The following is an 18620-nucleotide window of genomic DNA, read 5'->3' on the forward strand; positions in this document are numbered from 1 at the left end:
ATAAGGTTACAGATCGTGTTTCTGTAAATTGCGCTAATGGTGGTAAGGTATACGGAGAAGGACGAGGTACGGTGCTGTGTAAGTCAACTGGAATGACTGTAAGTAACGTCATGCATGTCCCAAAGTTAGCAACTAACTTGATGAGTGTGAGTACTATAGCAGAAAAAGGGTATGTTATAGTATTTGGTCACAAAAGGTGTGAAATTTATAATAGTGATGAATGCAAAATAAGTGGTACGGTTCTTGTCAAAGGTATAGAAGATAAAGGTGTATACAAACTTAATGAGTGTTGTTTACAGAATACGGCCCTTAATACTACGTCGGAACGCGGTGATGCACTGGATTTGTGGCACTACCGTATGGGACATCTAGGTATTCGAAATCTTCTACTTTTGAAAAACAAGATGGCGACTGGGGTAAGTTTTTCTAACAGCAATTTAAACCTGGAATGTGTCTCCTGCCTGAAGGGAAAACAAACCAAGCAACCGGTGAAGAAAAATCGTGTAACACGAGCAACGGAAGTGTTAGGACTAGTACACTCCGATGTGTCTGGACCCATCAACGTACAATCCTTTGGTAAGTGTCGATATTTCCTCACGTTTATTGATGACCTAACGCGAAAAACTTTTGTTTATTTCTTAAAAAATAAAAGTGAAGTCTTCAAATACTTTCTAGAATTTAAAGCATTAGTTGAAACGCAAACCGGTCATAAGTTGAAAGCGTTAAGGACAGACAACGGAAAGGAGTACGTCAACAAGCAGATGGAAGATTTTCTCAAGCGGCATGGTATTAAGCACCAGCGCACGGTTGAATATACTCCAAGTCAGAACGGTGTCGCAGAGAGAGCGAATCGCACGATTTGCGAGAAGAGCAGATCGATGTTGCAAGCATCAGGCCTGGAAAAGCATTTTTGGGCTGAAGCCGTTCACCACGCAGTATTCTTGAAGAATAGATCACCTACAATTGCAGTCAAAGACAAAACGCCAGAAGAGGCGTGGACGGGGAAGAAATGTAATTTGGACAACATCAAGGTGTTTGGATGCAGAGCTTTTATGCATATTCCTGATCAAAAGAGGACAAAGTTTGATCCTAAAAGTTTAGAATTGGTCTACACAGGTTTTGCAGATGATGCGAAGGCATACAGACTGCTAGATCCAAAGACTGGTAGAGCATACAATGCGAAGGATGTGGTATTCTTTGAAAACCAGATGTACCGATCCCAGAGGCAAGAAAGTCAAGGAACACCGACCAGAGATAACTCGGTTATCCAAATTATACAAGATGAGGAAGATCGAACGGAAGCAGATGCAAGGGCTGAGCAACCAACAGTCGAATTTCTACCTGATGTTCACAAAAGTCAACCTTTCTCCGTAGAAGAAGATATAAGGGCAGAATCCCCAATAATAGACCTCTTACCGACTGTTCAGGAAAGTCAACCTTCCTATAAAGAAACAGTAGAACAAACTGAAGAGGATAGAGAGCAACGAGCAGTTGAACCTGTCATGGAAGGAGTTCAATTTCCTCGAGTGGAGATTGAAGCGTTTGTTGATGAATCTGATGATTTCATGCCAGAGGACGAGGAGGACATAGCAGAACCTGCGCAATCACGAAGGTATCCCATAAGGAACAGAAAACCCAAGCAGTTTCCGGACTATGACCTTTATCACACAATCGAACATGATGAGGATCCAACTACGCTGAAAGAAGCCTTGTCAGGTCGAGATGCTGAAAAATGGAGAGCCGCGATTCAGGAGGAGTTAGACGCTCTGAAGAAAAATAATACATGGACCCTTGTGAAGCCTCCTAAAAAGTGTAACGTCGTTGATTCTAAATGGCTATTTAAAATCAAAGAAGAGGCGGGAAATAGATGCAGATACAAAGCCCGACTGGTGGCAAGAGGCTTCAGTCAAAGGTGGGGCATTGATTATAATGAGACTTTTTCGCCTGTTGTACGTCACAGTTCATTAAGAATGCTAATGGCTTTAGCAAGCAAGATTGGACTGAACATAGATCAGATGGATGTTAAGACTACTTTCTTGAATGGAAATCTGAGTGAAACTGTTTACATGAAGCAACCTGAAGGCTTCGAAGTCAAAGAGAAGAGGGACTATGTATGTCAACTTAACCGTTCGCTTTACGGATTAAAGCAAGCACCTCGAGCGTGGAACAATAAACTTGACAGTGAATTGAAGAAACTTCAATTTAAACAATCCAAAAATGAACCATGCATTTACACAAGATCAAAAGGAAACAAGATCATCATTTTAGCAGTTTATGTGGATGATTTGTTGATTTTTTGGAATGATGAAGACGAGCTTTGTAAGGTCAAGAGTGACCTCATGTCCAAATTTGAAATGAAGGATCTTGGAAAAGCTGCATTAATTTTAGGAATGCAGATAACTCAAACAAAGGATGTCATCAAAGTTGATCAGGAGAGGTACATCGAGAAACTTCTCAAGACTTTTAGAATGGAGGACTGCAAGACAGCAGCAACTCCGGCAGCTGCTGGATGTCACTTAAAGAAGTCAGATCACAAGCCTGATGATAGGATCCCATATCAGAATCTTATAGGATCTCTGATGTATTTAGCAGTATGTACGAGGCCAGACATAACGCATGCAGTCAGTATTTTGAGCCAATTTAATACTTGCTATACAGAAGAACACTGGGTAGCAGCAAAGCGTGTGCTCCGCTACTTAAAAGGAACGAAATCTCGTGGGATAGTGTACTCCAAAAGATGCAGTGCTGACAGATTCATCCAAAGATATTCAGATGCAATTCACGGAGGTGATGAAGATAGAAAATCATGGACTGGCTACACCTTTATAGCTCAAGGAGCAGCTGTCTGCTGGCAAAGCATCAAGCAGAGGACAATAGCACTATCTACTGCAGAGGCAGAATACGTAGCTATGTCAGAAGCTGCAAGAGAGGCAATATTCCTCAGAAGGTTAATTGCAGAAATCACCAGAAAGGAAGAGGAACTGATTCCTATCCTCAGTGATAGTCAATCCGCAATAGCGATTGCAGACAATCCAGTGCATCATCGGCGGACGAAGCACATAGACATACGTTATCACTTTGTGAGAGAAGCGATCATGAATAGGCAGATAACAGTTACGTATGTTCAGACAGATCTTATAATTGCTGATGCACTAACTAAACCTTTGTTGAAAGGAAAGTTTGTATGGTGTACAAACAAGTTAATGGGCATGCAAGGTGATTGAATGTTTTGATGACAGTACAGTCTATATTCAGGAGGAGTGTTGAAATAAGGTTGTAAGCTACACGCCACAATTTATATTTCAAATTAGAATATAGATTTGAACTGTTAAGTCAATCAATTGTCACTTGATAAAAAACAGTCTGTGTTGTTATTATGTTACTTATAATATATTTAGATTAATTGTATTAACTACTTTATGAAATATATTCATTGAAGATTCATCCGTTGTGCTCCATTCATGCTACTGCTCTCTGCTTAGTCTCTCTCTAACAAGAGGGAAGACAGGTCGTACCATTTATGCATGGAATTCTTTAACTTTAAACGAAACCCATCCGATGACGTTTCCTCACACATGTCGAAACTGAAGAATATATGGAACAATTTAAATGTTGAGATGACTAAAGCAGATGGCACAGGCCAACTCCCAGATCTGTTACTAATATGCAAGATATTAGAAACTCTTGCCGAAAGATTCTTTGCGTTCAAATCCAGTTGGTTACTTCTGAATAAGACCGATAGAACTGTCGAAAACTTGACAACTCAATTGTGCTCCTATGAGAAAGCTCTGGAGAACAAAGAAGGGACTACTAGTCAAGAGACGCTAGTAATCCAACAAACTCAAGAGTCAAAAAAGAAGAAAGATGCGAAGGTCAAGTGCAACTATTGTTCACAAATGGGACATAGAGTAAGGAACTGCAAAAAATGGATAAAGGATGGAAAACCACCAAAGCCAAGCAGCTCAGCACCAGACTCATCGTCTAAGCAAGTACAAAGCATGACGCTAATGGCAGTCAACGCCTGTTCAAAGGCAGCAGATCAAGATATAGAAAATTGGTATGTTGACAATGGAGCAACGATGCACATAACCATTAGAAGAGACATATTTCAAGAGTTCGAGCCATTTGATTTTGATGACCAATCTGTGAAGACAGCAGACGGAACAATGAATCCTGCAGTAGGGAAAGGCATTGTCTTGGTGGAATCAATCATAGGCAAGAAGAAGGAAACCATACGATTGAAAGATGTCTGGCTTGTACCAACGCTGACGAAAAATCTATTCTCTACTTTGGCAGCTCAAGACAACGTGCGGAATAGTTTATTCACTTCTACCGCGACAAGTTGTCAGCTAGATGTTGATGGAGATACAAAGATTGTAGGCAAGAGAGAACCTAAAGGGGGTTTATATAAACTGCAACTGAAGACAATCACTCCTTCAAAAATATCTAACTCAATTGAAGTGAACGCAATCACAGGCACCAATATGCTGCAAGTTTATCATGAACGCTTTGCTCACCAAGACAAGAGACATGTCAAGGCTCTAGTCAAGAGAGAGTTCGGGATGCATGCATATGTGGTAAGGCTCATAGATTGCCATTTGGGAGAAGAGAAAGAGCAACAACTCCTGGTGAGTTAATACATACGGACGTATGCGGACCATTCGAACATCCCAGTGGACAGAAATTCAGATACTTCGTGCTCTTCAAGGATGACTTCTCTTCATACCGCCTAGTCTACTTCATGCGTCACAAGTCAGAAGTCAAAGACAAATTGAAATTGATGCTCAACGAAACAAAGACTACCGGCCACTCTGTCAAATATTTACTGAGTGACAACGGAGGAGAGTTCGACAACGAAGATGTCAGAAAGATATTGAATGCACACGGGATCCAGCAGCGTTTCACCATGCCGTACACACCAGAACAAAGTGGTTGTAGCGAGCGCGAGAATCGCACCCTAGTCGAAGCCGCAAGGACCTGGCTGCACGCCAGAGGTGAGCTCCCGTAAAAACTTTGGGCTGAACTTATAAACACAGCAGCCTATGTCCTGAATAGGACGGGACCCACCAAAGTCAAAGATAAAAGTCCATATGAGCTATGGTTTGGAAAAAAGCCTAAAATTTCTCACCTGCGAGTCATAGGGAGTCAGTGCTATGCTCATATCCCCAAACAGTGCAGTAAAAAACTCAGCAAAAAGGCCATAAAAGGAATTCTCATCGGCTATGAAAACAATGACGGTTATCGTATTTGGGACGGAACGAAAACCAACCGCTCTCGAGATATTACGTTTGCAAGTGAAGTGGAATTTAAAATATCAATTGGCTCAGAAGATACTTGTCAAACACCAATAGAAACAGAGGGAGCAATCTTCAATGAACGTGAAACACCGGAACAAACCAGGCGCGGATACAAGATTTGGCTTAGGGGGGGGGCATTTTGAGAAAATCATATATTTTTGCACAGAAAAAATAAAATTTACTCAATTTAGTAATGTGAGAGCCAGGGTTTTAGGGGGGGGCCATTGCCCCTATGGCCCCCCCCTTGTATCCGCGCCTGGAACAAACCGTAATCAATAACCAGTTCAATGTGATATTGAGAATGTACCTGAGGTCCGAGCCAACCCTAGCCATGATCTAGAGGGAGAGTGTACAGGAGACCAAGGCCAGGATTATTGCGACCAAGATTACGGCCAAGAAGATCGTGAACAGGAAGCCCACGATCAGGCAGAATATGGTCAAGGTGAATCTGAGTTTTACGATGCAGAAGAAAACGATAAATCGACCGTTATAGAGGAACCAATCGTTATAGAAGAACCAAGGTACGACCTGAGGGATCGAAACTCGATCAAAAGACCTGAAAGATATGACGATTTCATCTGCTCAGTTGTATCAGAAGATTTTCCGACAAGCTATAAGGACGCTGTGTCGAGAAAAGACAGACAGCAGTGGATTGATGCCATGAGAAGTGAAATGGCCTCCTTAGAGCAAAACAATGTCTGGACATTGTGTGATTTACCGCCTAACCGCAAGGCACTTCCGTACAAATGGGTCTTTCGGATCAAAACGAACCCTGACGGATCCATAGACAAGTATAAAGCTAGACTTGTTGTAAAAGGATTTAAACAAAAAAAGGGAGAGGACTACGACCAGACATTCAGCCCAGTAGCCAAGATGGCGACAGTCAGAGCCCTGCTATCTATAGCGGCTAGTGAAGGCTTGAAGCTAAGTCAGTTCGATGTCTCCACAGCTTTTCTTTATGGCTCTCTATCTGATGAAGAGATATACATGAAACAGCCTGAAGGGTATGACGACGGTACGGGTCGAGTTTGTTTATTAAAGAAAAGCCTTTACGGTCTTAAGCAAGCTCCTCGTTGCTGGAATCGGACCATTTTGGAATTCCTTATGAAAATAGGTCTCGAAGTCAGTGAGGCTGATCCTTGCCTATTTAAGAGAGAGAATGCGAAAGGAAAGCTAATTGTGGCCCTCTATGTTGACGATGGTCTAATCGCTGGCTCAAGTGAGGACGTAATTAAGGAATTTCTTGAGCAAATAAGCAGAAAATTCAAAATCACTTCAAAGCCAATTTCACATTTCTTAGGAATAGAAATCGAAACCAGAGAAGATGGTGATGTAAGGATACGTCAGACAGCTTATGCAAAGAAGATTTTGCAGAGATTCGGAATGCAAGATTGCAGACCAGTGACCACTCCAATAGTGAAAGATGATGCATGCCAAAGACCTCAGAAGATAGATACTAGTCTACAAGCAGAGAAGGCTGAAGATTACTTCTTAACCAATTATAGACAGGTGGTCAGAGCACTTGCATATCTCATGGTTGGTACAAGACCTGACATCGCATATAGACCAATAGTGGGACCGGATTTTTGCCCTATAAGTTTCGATAATTCTAAAGAGTGAAAAGTGATGTTTATCTGGTATGGGACATATTTTTAAGCATATTTGTAATATATGAAGAAAATTTAGAACGAGCGTTAGATATAAATAAGGTATTTATGTATTTTTATTGATGAATTTTGAATATTGAATTAAAGTACAAAATTTAAGCATCGTCTTTTATAATATGTATGAGGCTTTATGCTATCAAATTTTTAGAAAAAAAATCAACGTGCTACTTTGTCAAACTCAAATTTGCTTATTATTTTGTCAATATTGAATTAAAGTTTGAAAAATCCACAATATCATATCTAAATTCTTAAGTTAATAGGCAAGGCAAAAAATTAGAAGAATAGGATATGTGCTTTACAATTAATATGCGTTTTTTGTCCTGTAAGATCTAATATTGAATTAAAGTCCGTAGAGATAAGTCTATTACTATAAAATAATATATGCAGCCATTTTATGGAAAGGTAGAAATATCTGTGTGTAGCTTGCATTGTAATAGTAAAATCAACTTAAAAAGGCGCGAAATTCATAACCACGCCGCGCTGGTCCGTCAACATGTCGGCTCGGCGCGCGGGAGCCTATCGTAGCCGACCTAGTGAGCGATAGATACCTCGCCCCGCCCGCGCCCCCCGCTCAGCTTCGCAAGCGCTGTTTGTCTTTTCTTTCAAATCATTCATTTGTTTGTTTATCGTGCACATAAATTAGATGCGGACATTACATGAATTTAATTATAGAGTAAAAGTTATTATGACTTCAAAATGAGTGAAAAATGTTTGATATGTGTACTGTACTGTACTGACTTAGTAACAGAGAAAAAACGAGGAATTGAGCAGTTAATAACTGCGAGCAAATAATCTTTCTTGGTGATGGGAAAGTTAAATATTTCTACGGGAAGGAGGAACTAGGTTTCCATAAAAAGTGTAGATTATACATTGAGTCGAAGGCTATACCGGCGTACAAAAGACTAATGGAGGTGGCATCAGAGGGCTTACCGCGAACCACGTTCGACGTGTTGCCTCCCTGTCATACTTACGTACGAATTTACAAGTGCGACAAAGAGGTAACACGTCGAACGTGGTTCGCGATAGGCCCTCAAATGTACAGCCAAGTGACGATGATGAAATAGTACATTACGATACAAGTGCGAAAAATAGGAAATTCGAAACGAGTGGCGATAAATTAAAACACGACCGAAGGGAGTGTTTTAAATCGACACGAGTTGCGAATTACCTATTCGCACATGTATCGTACAACGTTTTACAGTACATATGGGGCTACTTTATAGCACTAGTGCGAGAAGTAGCATATTACGTTACTGTGTCGAACATTTAAAGGGCCATATGTACTGTAAAACGTTGTACGATACATGTGCGAATAGGTAATTCGCAACTCGTGTCGATTTAAAACACTCCCTTCGGTCGTGTTTTAATTTATCGCCACTCGTTTCGAATTTCCTATTTTTCGCACTTGTATCGTAATGTACTATTACAGTACATATGGCCCTTTAAATGTTCGACACAGTAACGTAATATGCTACTTCTCGCACTAGTGCTATAAAGTAGCCCCATATGTACTGTAAATTACATTTTCAAAACTTTTGTCTTTTGTTACCATTGTGTTAGCCGCCTGTACTTACTTTCAACATATATTAGTAGTTTATGTTACTGCTACATAATAAAATGCATTAAAATACACGAGTGTGGGCTTAGGAAACGAACGAAGTGAGTTTCTTAAAAAGATCACACGAGTGTTTTAATGCCTAATTATCTTATACCTTTAAACGAGCAATTCTTGTATATATATATTTCCGGGATCTCGGAAACGGCTCTAACGATTTTGCTGAAATTTGGTATATGGGGGTTTTTGGGGGTAAACAATCGATCTAGATTAGTCTTATGTTTGGGAAAACGCGTGTTTTCGAGTTTTCATGCGTTTTTCTTTCGACGCAGAATATGGTCGCTAATTTCGTGTTGCCGGCCACTGTCCGTCTGGTCCAGCGGGTTAAGACGCGGACTGCTAAACGAGTGTTATGGGTTCGAATCTCGCCTGGTGACTAACTTTTGTTTTTTTTTATATGTTCAATTTTATATATAATTTTTTAATTTTTATTGTTTTAGACAAGTTTAATTTAGTAAAAGAATGTAGTTAAGATTATCACCTAACCACCACCATATTACAATAAATAGTTAGTTATAACCGAGCAAAGCTCGGTCGCCCAGGTACTGTATAGTTATTGCAGGTAGTTCGCAATCACATTTTTAGCACAGGCATTATAAGAGAGGTATGGGCATTGTAAATGTCATCTGGCTCTGTGTGGTAGGGCACAGCACAGCGGATGTCATTCCAGATCTAGAGCAGAACCCAACTGGGGAAGTACCTCCACCTTACAGAAAATCGCAGCCAAATAACACTAGACCCTACTCATAGTGTTGTGTTCCTGCCGGTGAGTAAGGTTGCCAGAGCTCAATGAGGGGTGGGAGGGTGTTAGGGTCGGCAACGCGCATGTAACTCCTCTGGAGTTGCAGGCGTACATAGGCTACGGATACTGCTTACCATCAGGCAGGCCGTATGCTTGTTTGCCACCGACGTAGTATAAAAAAAAAAAACACAGTTTAAATATTTCATACGACATGTGCTAATTATTTGTCTCAGTGTAAACAAAAATATATCATAATTATGATATCAATTTTCAAATTCAAAATGGCGGACATGTTTTATAACTTATTTTAAGAAATTATGAGTAGTTTAAGACTTTAAAAAGCAAGAAATTGTTTCTTGCTTCTGTTTGTATATGTATCATGTAGTATTTGATGTTTTCATTATTTTTGAAAGTCCTCAGGGTGCCGATTACGAAAATGACATCCATTATGGAACCCAAGATGGCGGACATTCATTTTTCTTAAAAATCGGTATGGGTGTCATCTCCGAGGTTCTTCGAGGTTCCGATTACGAAAATGACGTCCATTTTGCAATCCAAGATGGCGAACATTATTTTTTCTTAAAAATCGATATGGGTGTCATCTCCGAGGTTCCTCGGGGATCCGATTACGAAAATGACGTTCATTTTGAAATTCAAGATGGCGGAAATTATTTTTTCTTAAGTCGATATGGGTGTCATATCCGAGGTTCCTCGGGATTCCGATTACGAAAATGACGTCTATTTTGAAATCCAAGATGGCGGACATTAATTTTTCTTAAAAATCGATATGGGTGTCATCTTCGAGGTTCCTCGGGGTTCCGATTACGAAAATGACGTTCATTTTGAAATCCAAGATGGCGGACATTAATTTTTCTTAAAAATCGATATGGATGTCATCTCCGAGGTTCCTCGGGGATCCGATTACGAAAATGACGTTCATTTTGAAATCCAAGATGGCGGAAATTATTTTTTCTTAAAAGTCGATATGGGTGTCATATCCGAGGTTCCTCAGGATTCCGATTACGAAAATGACGTCTATTTTGAAATCCAAGATGGCGGACATTAATTTTTCTTAAAAATCGATATGGGTGTCATCTCCGATTCCTCGGGGTTCCAATTACAAAAATGACGTCAATTTTGGCGGTTCTTGTTGGTGCAGATTTCAAAAATAGAGACCATTTTAGAATTAAAGGTGGTTTGGTTGATATCACGGCTACACACATCGACACCCATTTCAAAAAGTAGCGTCCGCCATATTTATTTTCAAAATAGATGCCATTTTTGAAATCCACACCCCTAAAAACCCAGAAAACAACACCCATGACGACTTTTTCAAAAAAGTGACGTCCGCCATCTTTATTTCCAAAATGGACGTCATTTGTAAAATTAGTACACATACATCATACAACATGAAAACTAAAAACATTTCCATCCTCTTTTGGGCAGTTGTGTAAGTCTGTGATAACCCTAGGTAGGTACGGAGACCTTGAGCGGTGTCGGCATTTACGCAAACATCAAAGGCGTCGGGCCACTGTTACTTTTTACACTGTGCTTTTAGTGTGTAAACGAAAACGTCACATGATATATCAAAAGAAAAGTTATTTTATCTTATACCTTTAAACGAGCAATTCTTGTATATATATATAATTATATTTCTGTGATCTCGGAAACGGCTCTAACGATTTCGCTGAAATTTGGTATATAGGGGTTTTGGGGGGTATACAATCTATCTAGATTAGTCTTATGTTTGGGAAAACGCGTGTTTTCGAGTTTTCATGCGTTTTTCTTTCGACGCAGAATATGGTCACTAATTTCGTGTTGCCGGCCACTGTCCGTCTGGTCCAGCGGGTTAAGACGCGGACTGCTAAACGAGTGTTATGGGTTCGAATCTCGCCTGGTGACTAACTTTTGTTTTTTTTTATATGTTCAATTTTATATATAATTTTTTAATTTTTATTGTTTTAGACAAGTTTAATTTAGTAAAAGAATGTAGTTAAGATTATCACCTAACCACCACCATATTACAATAAATAGTTAGTTATAACCGAGCAAAGCTCGGTCGCCCAGGTACTGTATAGTTATTGCAGGTAGTTCGCAATCACATTTTTAGCACAGGCATTATAAGAGAGGTATGGGCATTGTAAATGTCATCTGGCTCTGTGTGGTAGGGCACAGCACAGCGGATGTCATTCCAGATCTAGAGCAGAACCCAACTGGGGAAGTACCTCCACCTTACAGAAAATCGCAGCCAAATAACACTAGACCCTACTCATAGTGTTGTGTTCCTGCCGGTGAGTAAGGTTGCCAGAGCTCAATGAGGGGTGGGAGGGTGTTAGGGTCGGCAACGCGCATGTAACTCCTCTGGAGTTGCAGGCGTACATAGGCTACGGATACTGCTTACCATCAGGCAGGCCGTATGCTTGTTTGCCACCGACGTAGTATAAAAAAAAAAAACACAGTTTAAATATTTCATACGACATGTGCTAATTATTTGTCTCAGTGTAAACAAAAATATATCATAATTATGATATCAATTTTCAAATTCAAAATGGCGGACATGTTTTATAACTTATTTTAAGAAATTATGAGTAGTTTAAGACTTTAAAAAGCAAGAAATTGTTTCTTGCTTCTGTTTGTATATGTATCATGTAGTATTTGATGTTTTCATTATTTTTGAAAGTCCTCAGGGTGCCGATTACGAAAATGACATCCATTATGGAACCCAAGATGGCGGACATTCATTTTTCTTAAAAATCGGTATGGGTGTCATCTCCGAGGTTCTTCGAGGTTCCGATTACGAAAATGACGTCCATTTTGCAATCCAAGATGGCGAACATTATTTTTTCTTAAAAATCGATATGGGTGTCATCTCCGAGGTTCCTCGGGGATCCGATTACGAAAATGACGTTCATTTTGAAATTCAAGATGGCGGAAATTATTTTTTCTTAAGTCGATATGGGTGTCATATCCGAGGTTCCTCGGGATTCCGATTACGAAAATGACGTCTATTTTGAAATCCAAGATGGCGGACATTAATTTTTCTTAAAAATCGATATGGGTGTCATCTCCGAGGTTCCTCGGGGTTCCGATTACGAAAATGACGTTCATTTTGAAATCCAAGATGGCGGACATTAATTTTTCTTAAAAATCGATATGGATGTCATCTCCGAGGTTCCTCGGGGATCCGATTACGAAAATGACGTTCATTTTGAAATCCAAGATGGCGGAAATTATTTTTTCTTAAAAGTCGATATGGGTGTCATATCCGAGGTTCCTCAGGATTCCGATTACGAAAATGACGTCTATTTTGAAATCCAAGATGGCGGACATTAATTTTTCTTAAAAATCGATATGGGTGTCATCTCCGATTCCTCGGGGTTCCAATTACAAAAATGACGTCAATTTTGGCGGTTCTTGTTGGTGCAGATTTCAAAAATAGAGACCATTTTAGAATTAAAGGTGGTTTGGTTGATATCACGGCTACACACATCGACACCCATTTCAAAAAGTAGCGTCCGCCATATTTATTTTCAAAATAGATGCCATTTTTGAAATCCACACCCCTAAAAACCCAGAAAACAACACCCATGACGACTTTTTCAAAAAAGTGACGTCCGCCATCTTTATTTCCAAAATGGACGTCATTTGTAAAATTAGTACACATACATCATACAACATGAAAACTAAAAACATTTCCATCCTCTTTTGGGCAGTTGTGTAAGTCTGTGATAACCCTAGGTAGGTACGGAGACCTTGAGCGGTGTCGGCATTTACGCAAACATCAAAGGCGTCGGGCCACTGTTACTTTTTACACTGTGCTTTTAGTGTGTAAACGAAAACGTCACATGATATATCAAAAGAAAAGTTATTTTATCTTATACCTTTAAACGAGCAATTCTTGTATATATATATAATTATATTTCTGTGATCTCGGAAACGGCTCTAACGATTTCGCTGAAATTTGGTATATAGGGGTTTTGGGGGGTATACAATCTATCTAGATTAGTCTTATGTTTGGGAAAACGCGTGTTTTCGAGTTTTCATGCGTTTTTCTTTCGACGCAGAATATGGTCACTAATTTCGTGTTGCCGGCCACTGTCCGTCTGGTCCAGCGGGTTAAGACGCGGACTGCTAAACGAGTGTTACGGGTTCGAATCTCGCCCGGTGACTAACTTTTGTTTTTTTTTTATATGTTCAAGTATATATATAATTTTTTAATTTTTATTGTTTTACACAAGTTTAATTTAGTAAAAAAAAATGACCTATGTAATAAGAGAAATCGACAATAGATGGCGTTACTCTGTGACAAGTGCTGTAAGGTTAAAATCGATTGTAAATAATAATAATTGTCAGTTCACATTTTACTTTTTAAGTTTATGTACATTATCACCACCATATTACAATAAATAGTTATAACCGAGCAAAGCTCGGTCGCCCAGGTACTATATTACTAACTGTACTAGGTTGCCTTTTTAACAAGTTGGTCCAGGCCATGGTTGCCTACATTTTATATAAAAATCGGTTAATCTAGGCGACCATTAACTGTACCAACTTTTTTAATACGGCAACTTTCAAATAAGCTTTCATTTGATATATCATATGATGAAATAACAAACAAAAAAACTATCCGTACGCAATCTTACAAGGCAACCTACTTGAAATGTATCACTGTGAATTTTGTCTTACATTTATTTCTTATCAGAAATAAATAACATGAGGGTGCACATACCTTATAACGTATCTCTATATAACTATCGGTTATCAATATTAGCATTAGCGGTTAACAACAACATTCCCCTTAAAACAAATAACTATCGCGAGGAAAATACCAAGTCCAAACATCTGAAAAAAATCGGGAAAGAAAAGCTGCAACTGGCTTTTAAAATGGTACAAGGAAGGGTGGTCATCTGTATGAGAATGTGTTTTTTTTGTCTCTATTTGACCCAATGGTTGACTGGTAGAGAATGCCTTTTGGCATTAAGTCCGCCATATGTGTTTTTTTTTGTTTGTGCAATAAAGTTTAAATAAATAAATAATATTCATGTAACGCGATAACGAATTCTACGTGAACGAAACCGCGGGCAATACCTATTATAGTAACAACAAAATAACAATTTTCTATTGCTATGAATTTAAAACACGCTTTAGGATTTTTTTTGATGGACCGTAGACGCAGTCAAGGGCAGCCCGCTCCCCACTACCGTTGTTCGCTGCCTCCTGCCACAGCGCGCGGCGCGCGCAAACTTGCCGCGCGTTTGAAACGTAACGTATTTATATAAGCAAGGAATGCATACATATCAGTAATGAGTGTCGCCGTGATTTTATATTTCTAAATTTTTGTTTAGTAACTGAGATCATTGTTGATGATCGATTATTATTAACTCTACAAACTTTAATTCAATATTAGCTATACTGCTTAACCTGAAATCAATATCTAGACAAGCACATTGTCTACATGTCTAACTTTTTACTAGAATACTAAGTTGATCGATAATATCGTAATTTTGCAATATCAGCAACTCTAATTCTATATTTACAAAATAACTCGTGTTTTTACGTTTACCAGAAAGCAGCTGTTCCAGATTTCTAAAAACTGAAAATTGTACATAAATTGAAGTGTTATTCGATATGCTAAAGTTTTCTGTAACTTTAATTCTATATTTACTTAGTTATTAGCAAAAATTAAAATATTTAAATATAACCGAAAGCTCAACCTTAAAATTTCTAACTTTTTACCAAAGTATTATTTAACATACTCCCAATGACATATCAAAAAAGAAAAAACTTTAATATTATCGAAACCCATTTTTGTTCAACCGCTGGTCTAATATGCTGTGAGTGTGGTGTCTAGGAGTCTTGAAAAACCAACACAAGCAGATTGTGTTAGATTGAAACAAATACTACGCTATCTGAAGTATGCTCCAGATATGGGCGTTATTTACAAAAAGGACTATAGAAAAGGCCAAATAGAATGCTATAGTGACGCCGATCATGGTGGTGATACCACAACTGGAAGATCGACATCTGGAGTTCTATGTCTTTATGCTGGTGGAGCAGTGTCGTGGCTTAGCCAGAGGCAATCAAGCGTGGCAATTCCAACTACAGAGGCCGAAATAGTCGCGGCTAGCGAGGCAGCAAAAGAGAGTGTTTGGCTGAGTCGCCATATCGGTGGCTTAGTGAAGACGGAAGGGCTCCCAGCACAGCACACAAACAATGAGGCAGCTGTGCGCCTAGCTGAAAACCCAGAGTTTCATCGGAGAACTAAGCACATACGCATACGCCATTTCTTTGTTCGAGAGCTAGTAGCCAACGGAAACTTAAACGTGCAGCGAATAAGCACTGAGTTACAGCTGGCTGACATATTTACGAAGCCACTTGCTAGACCAAGACTGGAAAAGTTGATTAGCGAGCTAGGTCTTTTCAACGAGAGAAGGTGTTAAGGTGCAACCTTTATGGTGATTGCGTAGCAAAATACCTAGCCTATAATATTCAAATTTAGAACTGGTGTCAGTTGTCAAAATAAAAGATGTGTTTACAAACATGAAAATATAATTTAATAATTATATAATAAAATCGACAAAAGTTATTTCGAGTTGTGTGTTATCAATCCACCGTGCAATTCCTCTACTTTAAAAGAAAGATCCCCGCAATTTGCGAATTTCCGTTTTCGCGGTAGGCCCCCTGTGCACTGGCACACTTCGTTTCGCCCTTCTTACGAAGTAATATAAATGTTGTATGTATGTATGTCATTTTATTGCACACAAACAGGTTAACGTTAAACAGACAAAACAAAATATACATATATACTTACTGCAATTGGTCCATGCTAAGCCGTTGCATTTTAACAACTTCATTGTTACATGTGCGATCGAAAAATGGGTTAGACCTTTCCGAAAAATAGTCCATTATATTTGATGGGTTCAGCGAAGGTATCCAAGTTGAATCGTGCCAAGACAATCCTAGAGGGTTCTCAGCCGCTAAGGGCAAATTACCAATCCTTCCGGGCATCATTTTGATTACGGCGATTAGCAAGCTTTAGGATTATTGGTCAATGAAGCACTACCGAATATATGAACAATAATTACAATATCAAAAATATTTCACAAAGATTGTTGTGACATTCCAAAGAGCATATAATCACTACGTAAAGAGCATATATCACTACGTTTTAAGAGACGGGACTTTCATACTAGCGAGTGGAATCAGTTTGTTTCGCAAATCATTACCAAAATATACGACAAAGAACCGTCAAAGAACCATAGTACCAACATAAGCGATTTAAATAGTGTAGTACGCTACACGCTTGCGATTCTTATCGATATCGATAAAATGGGGAGGGTTTGAAAACTTGAAACATAGGCTCCTGTCTACAAATTTTGTACTCGAAATCAGGTTAGCATCGAGTCCACATTTAAGTTGTATGTTATATAGTGGATAGTTCTTTGAGTGGACTAATATCTGGTGGGGATTAATGTGGACCTGAATAATTTTAATACAGTTTTTAAGTCGTTTTTTTATTTATTAAAAGCTTTATTTTCAAAATGATCTGCACGTACATGTTTCAATAAATGTAACTTTTCTATGGGAAGATGTATCAGGTCTTGGTTCCCAACAAATTTGACCCACTGTCTGCATCTGAAAACATACAGCCTTGAACAAACATTACTTTATCTACAGTTTATATTCCAAGTGTTTGCTAATGAAGAATGAAATAATCAACTGATTATTTAGCGCTAATATGCATCTATAAATCATGTTTTTCGGCATCCAGTTATCAACAACCCTTATTTGTTCCTGAGACATGGGTGTTTTCTATGTATTTTTAAATACTTATATATAAGGTATATATATATATATATATATATATATATATATCGTTGTCTAAGTACCCACAACACATGCCATGCATACTTTAGTACTAAGTCAATTTGTGTAATAAATAATGTCCTATAATATTTCTTTATTAATCATAAAAACAGAGAATAATATTCTTACATTTTAGGTTAATATATTAAATAATGACCATTCATGCATAAGTTATAGATAATTTATGCATTATTAATCTTCGAAGAATTAATTATGGTCATATTGCATGCAAGTTCTCAGGAAATTTCACATATTTAATTTAATTATTTACACTGATATACAAATAAAACTACAGTTATCCCTAGTTCACAACGAAAAAGAATATAAAATATCTAATTTTCGATGTGTTTTTAGCCTGCTGACCCAAAATAAGGTCAAAAGTATCTAAAGCAATACTTACCGGTCTTCATCCAAGGGAAATATCGCCATAAAATCCCTTTTTTTGTGATTTTCTTGAGTGGCTCGCTTGCATTGTAACAAACTCGCTCTTTACTCTGATCACGGTTGACTATTTTAGATTTTTTTCACTAAATAATAAAGAAATTACACGAAATACCCGAACAAAACATTGAAGCCTTCATAACAAACAAAACAATTAGGCTGACAGTTGACTTGATGTAAACTTGACATTAAATAGCACTGACGTTTTCTTTTTCTTCGTTGGCAATGATTTGCGAAACAAAGTCCATAAAAAACTTTTTTTGTTCCTAGTTGCGTCAGCCGTGACACTCATTCGATTATTTCGATTGGCTTTTATCATTTTCATTTGATTTTGCCACAGACTATAAAATAAACTCGTATAACTTGAGAAAATTAACGAAGTAATGCCAACATTCAACATTTATAAGTATTCAAAATAATTCCACATGGAGCTCGAGAAAGGAAAGAAAGAAACATACTTTATTGCCACAAAAAACGAGTACAAAAAATAACCTAACTTAAGGAGATCTTGAGTAGTTTGTTCCGTAATCCTTAACACGTGGATATTACCAAACATTCATGTTGATTTTCTTTCCATAATATAGCAAAAGAATGACACGTGATACACTACATCAACCAAAACCATTAAATTGATCGATAAGGGATCAGTTGAACTAAGACGTAATTGAAGTCACAGAGAAAAATGCCCGAACTTCTATTTTCGCAGTTATAGTCCTTGCTATTGAGATTTAACCAAACATTCGAGTTGCATCAAATACAAATAATTTATTGAAAAAGTATTGTACAGTGGGTTCTACCGACTACAATGATTCCACCATCGATTTTTTACTATCAAAATCTACGGAAATATGTGCTATATTATACCGTAAACAAACTTCATTGACATCATCAGAACTTTTCACGATTTCGTAAATCGATATGCGCTTGTGATGTACTTTGGCGACAGAACATTGCAGTAATATAATATTCCCCATAGTGAATTTTTGTGCTAA

General features: G+C 38.3%; 1 protein-coding gene across 1 annotated transcript in view; it reads right to left on the reverse strand.

Annotated features, from left to right (window-relative positions):
• Positions 1-16476, reverse strand: part of LOC133533885 (mediator of RNA polymerase II transcription subunit 6-like) — a 28673-nt gene extending 12197 nt beyond the window's left edge. The window contains exon 1 of the mRNA XM_061872965.1: positions 16133-16476. Coding sequence (XP_061728949.1) covers positions 16133-16332 — 200 coding nt within the window. The 5' untranslated portion in view covers positions 16333-16476. The remainder of the gene's footprint in view (positions 1-16132) is intronic.
• Positions 16477-18620: the final 2144 nt, after the last annotated feature.

This window comes from Cydia pomonella, unplaced genomic scaffold (assembly GCF_033807575.1).
Source record: "Cydia pomonella isolate Wapato2018A unplaced genomic scaffold, ilCydPomo1 PGA_scaffold_208, whole genome shotgun sequence".
Lineage (NCBI taxonomy): Eukaryota > Metazoa > Arthropoda > Insecta > Lepidoptera > Tortricidae > Cydia > Cydia pomonella.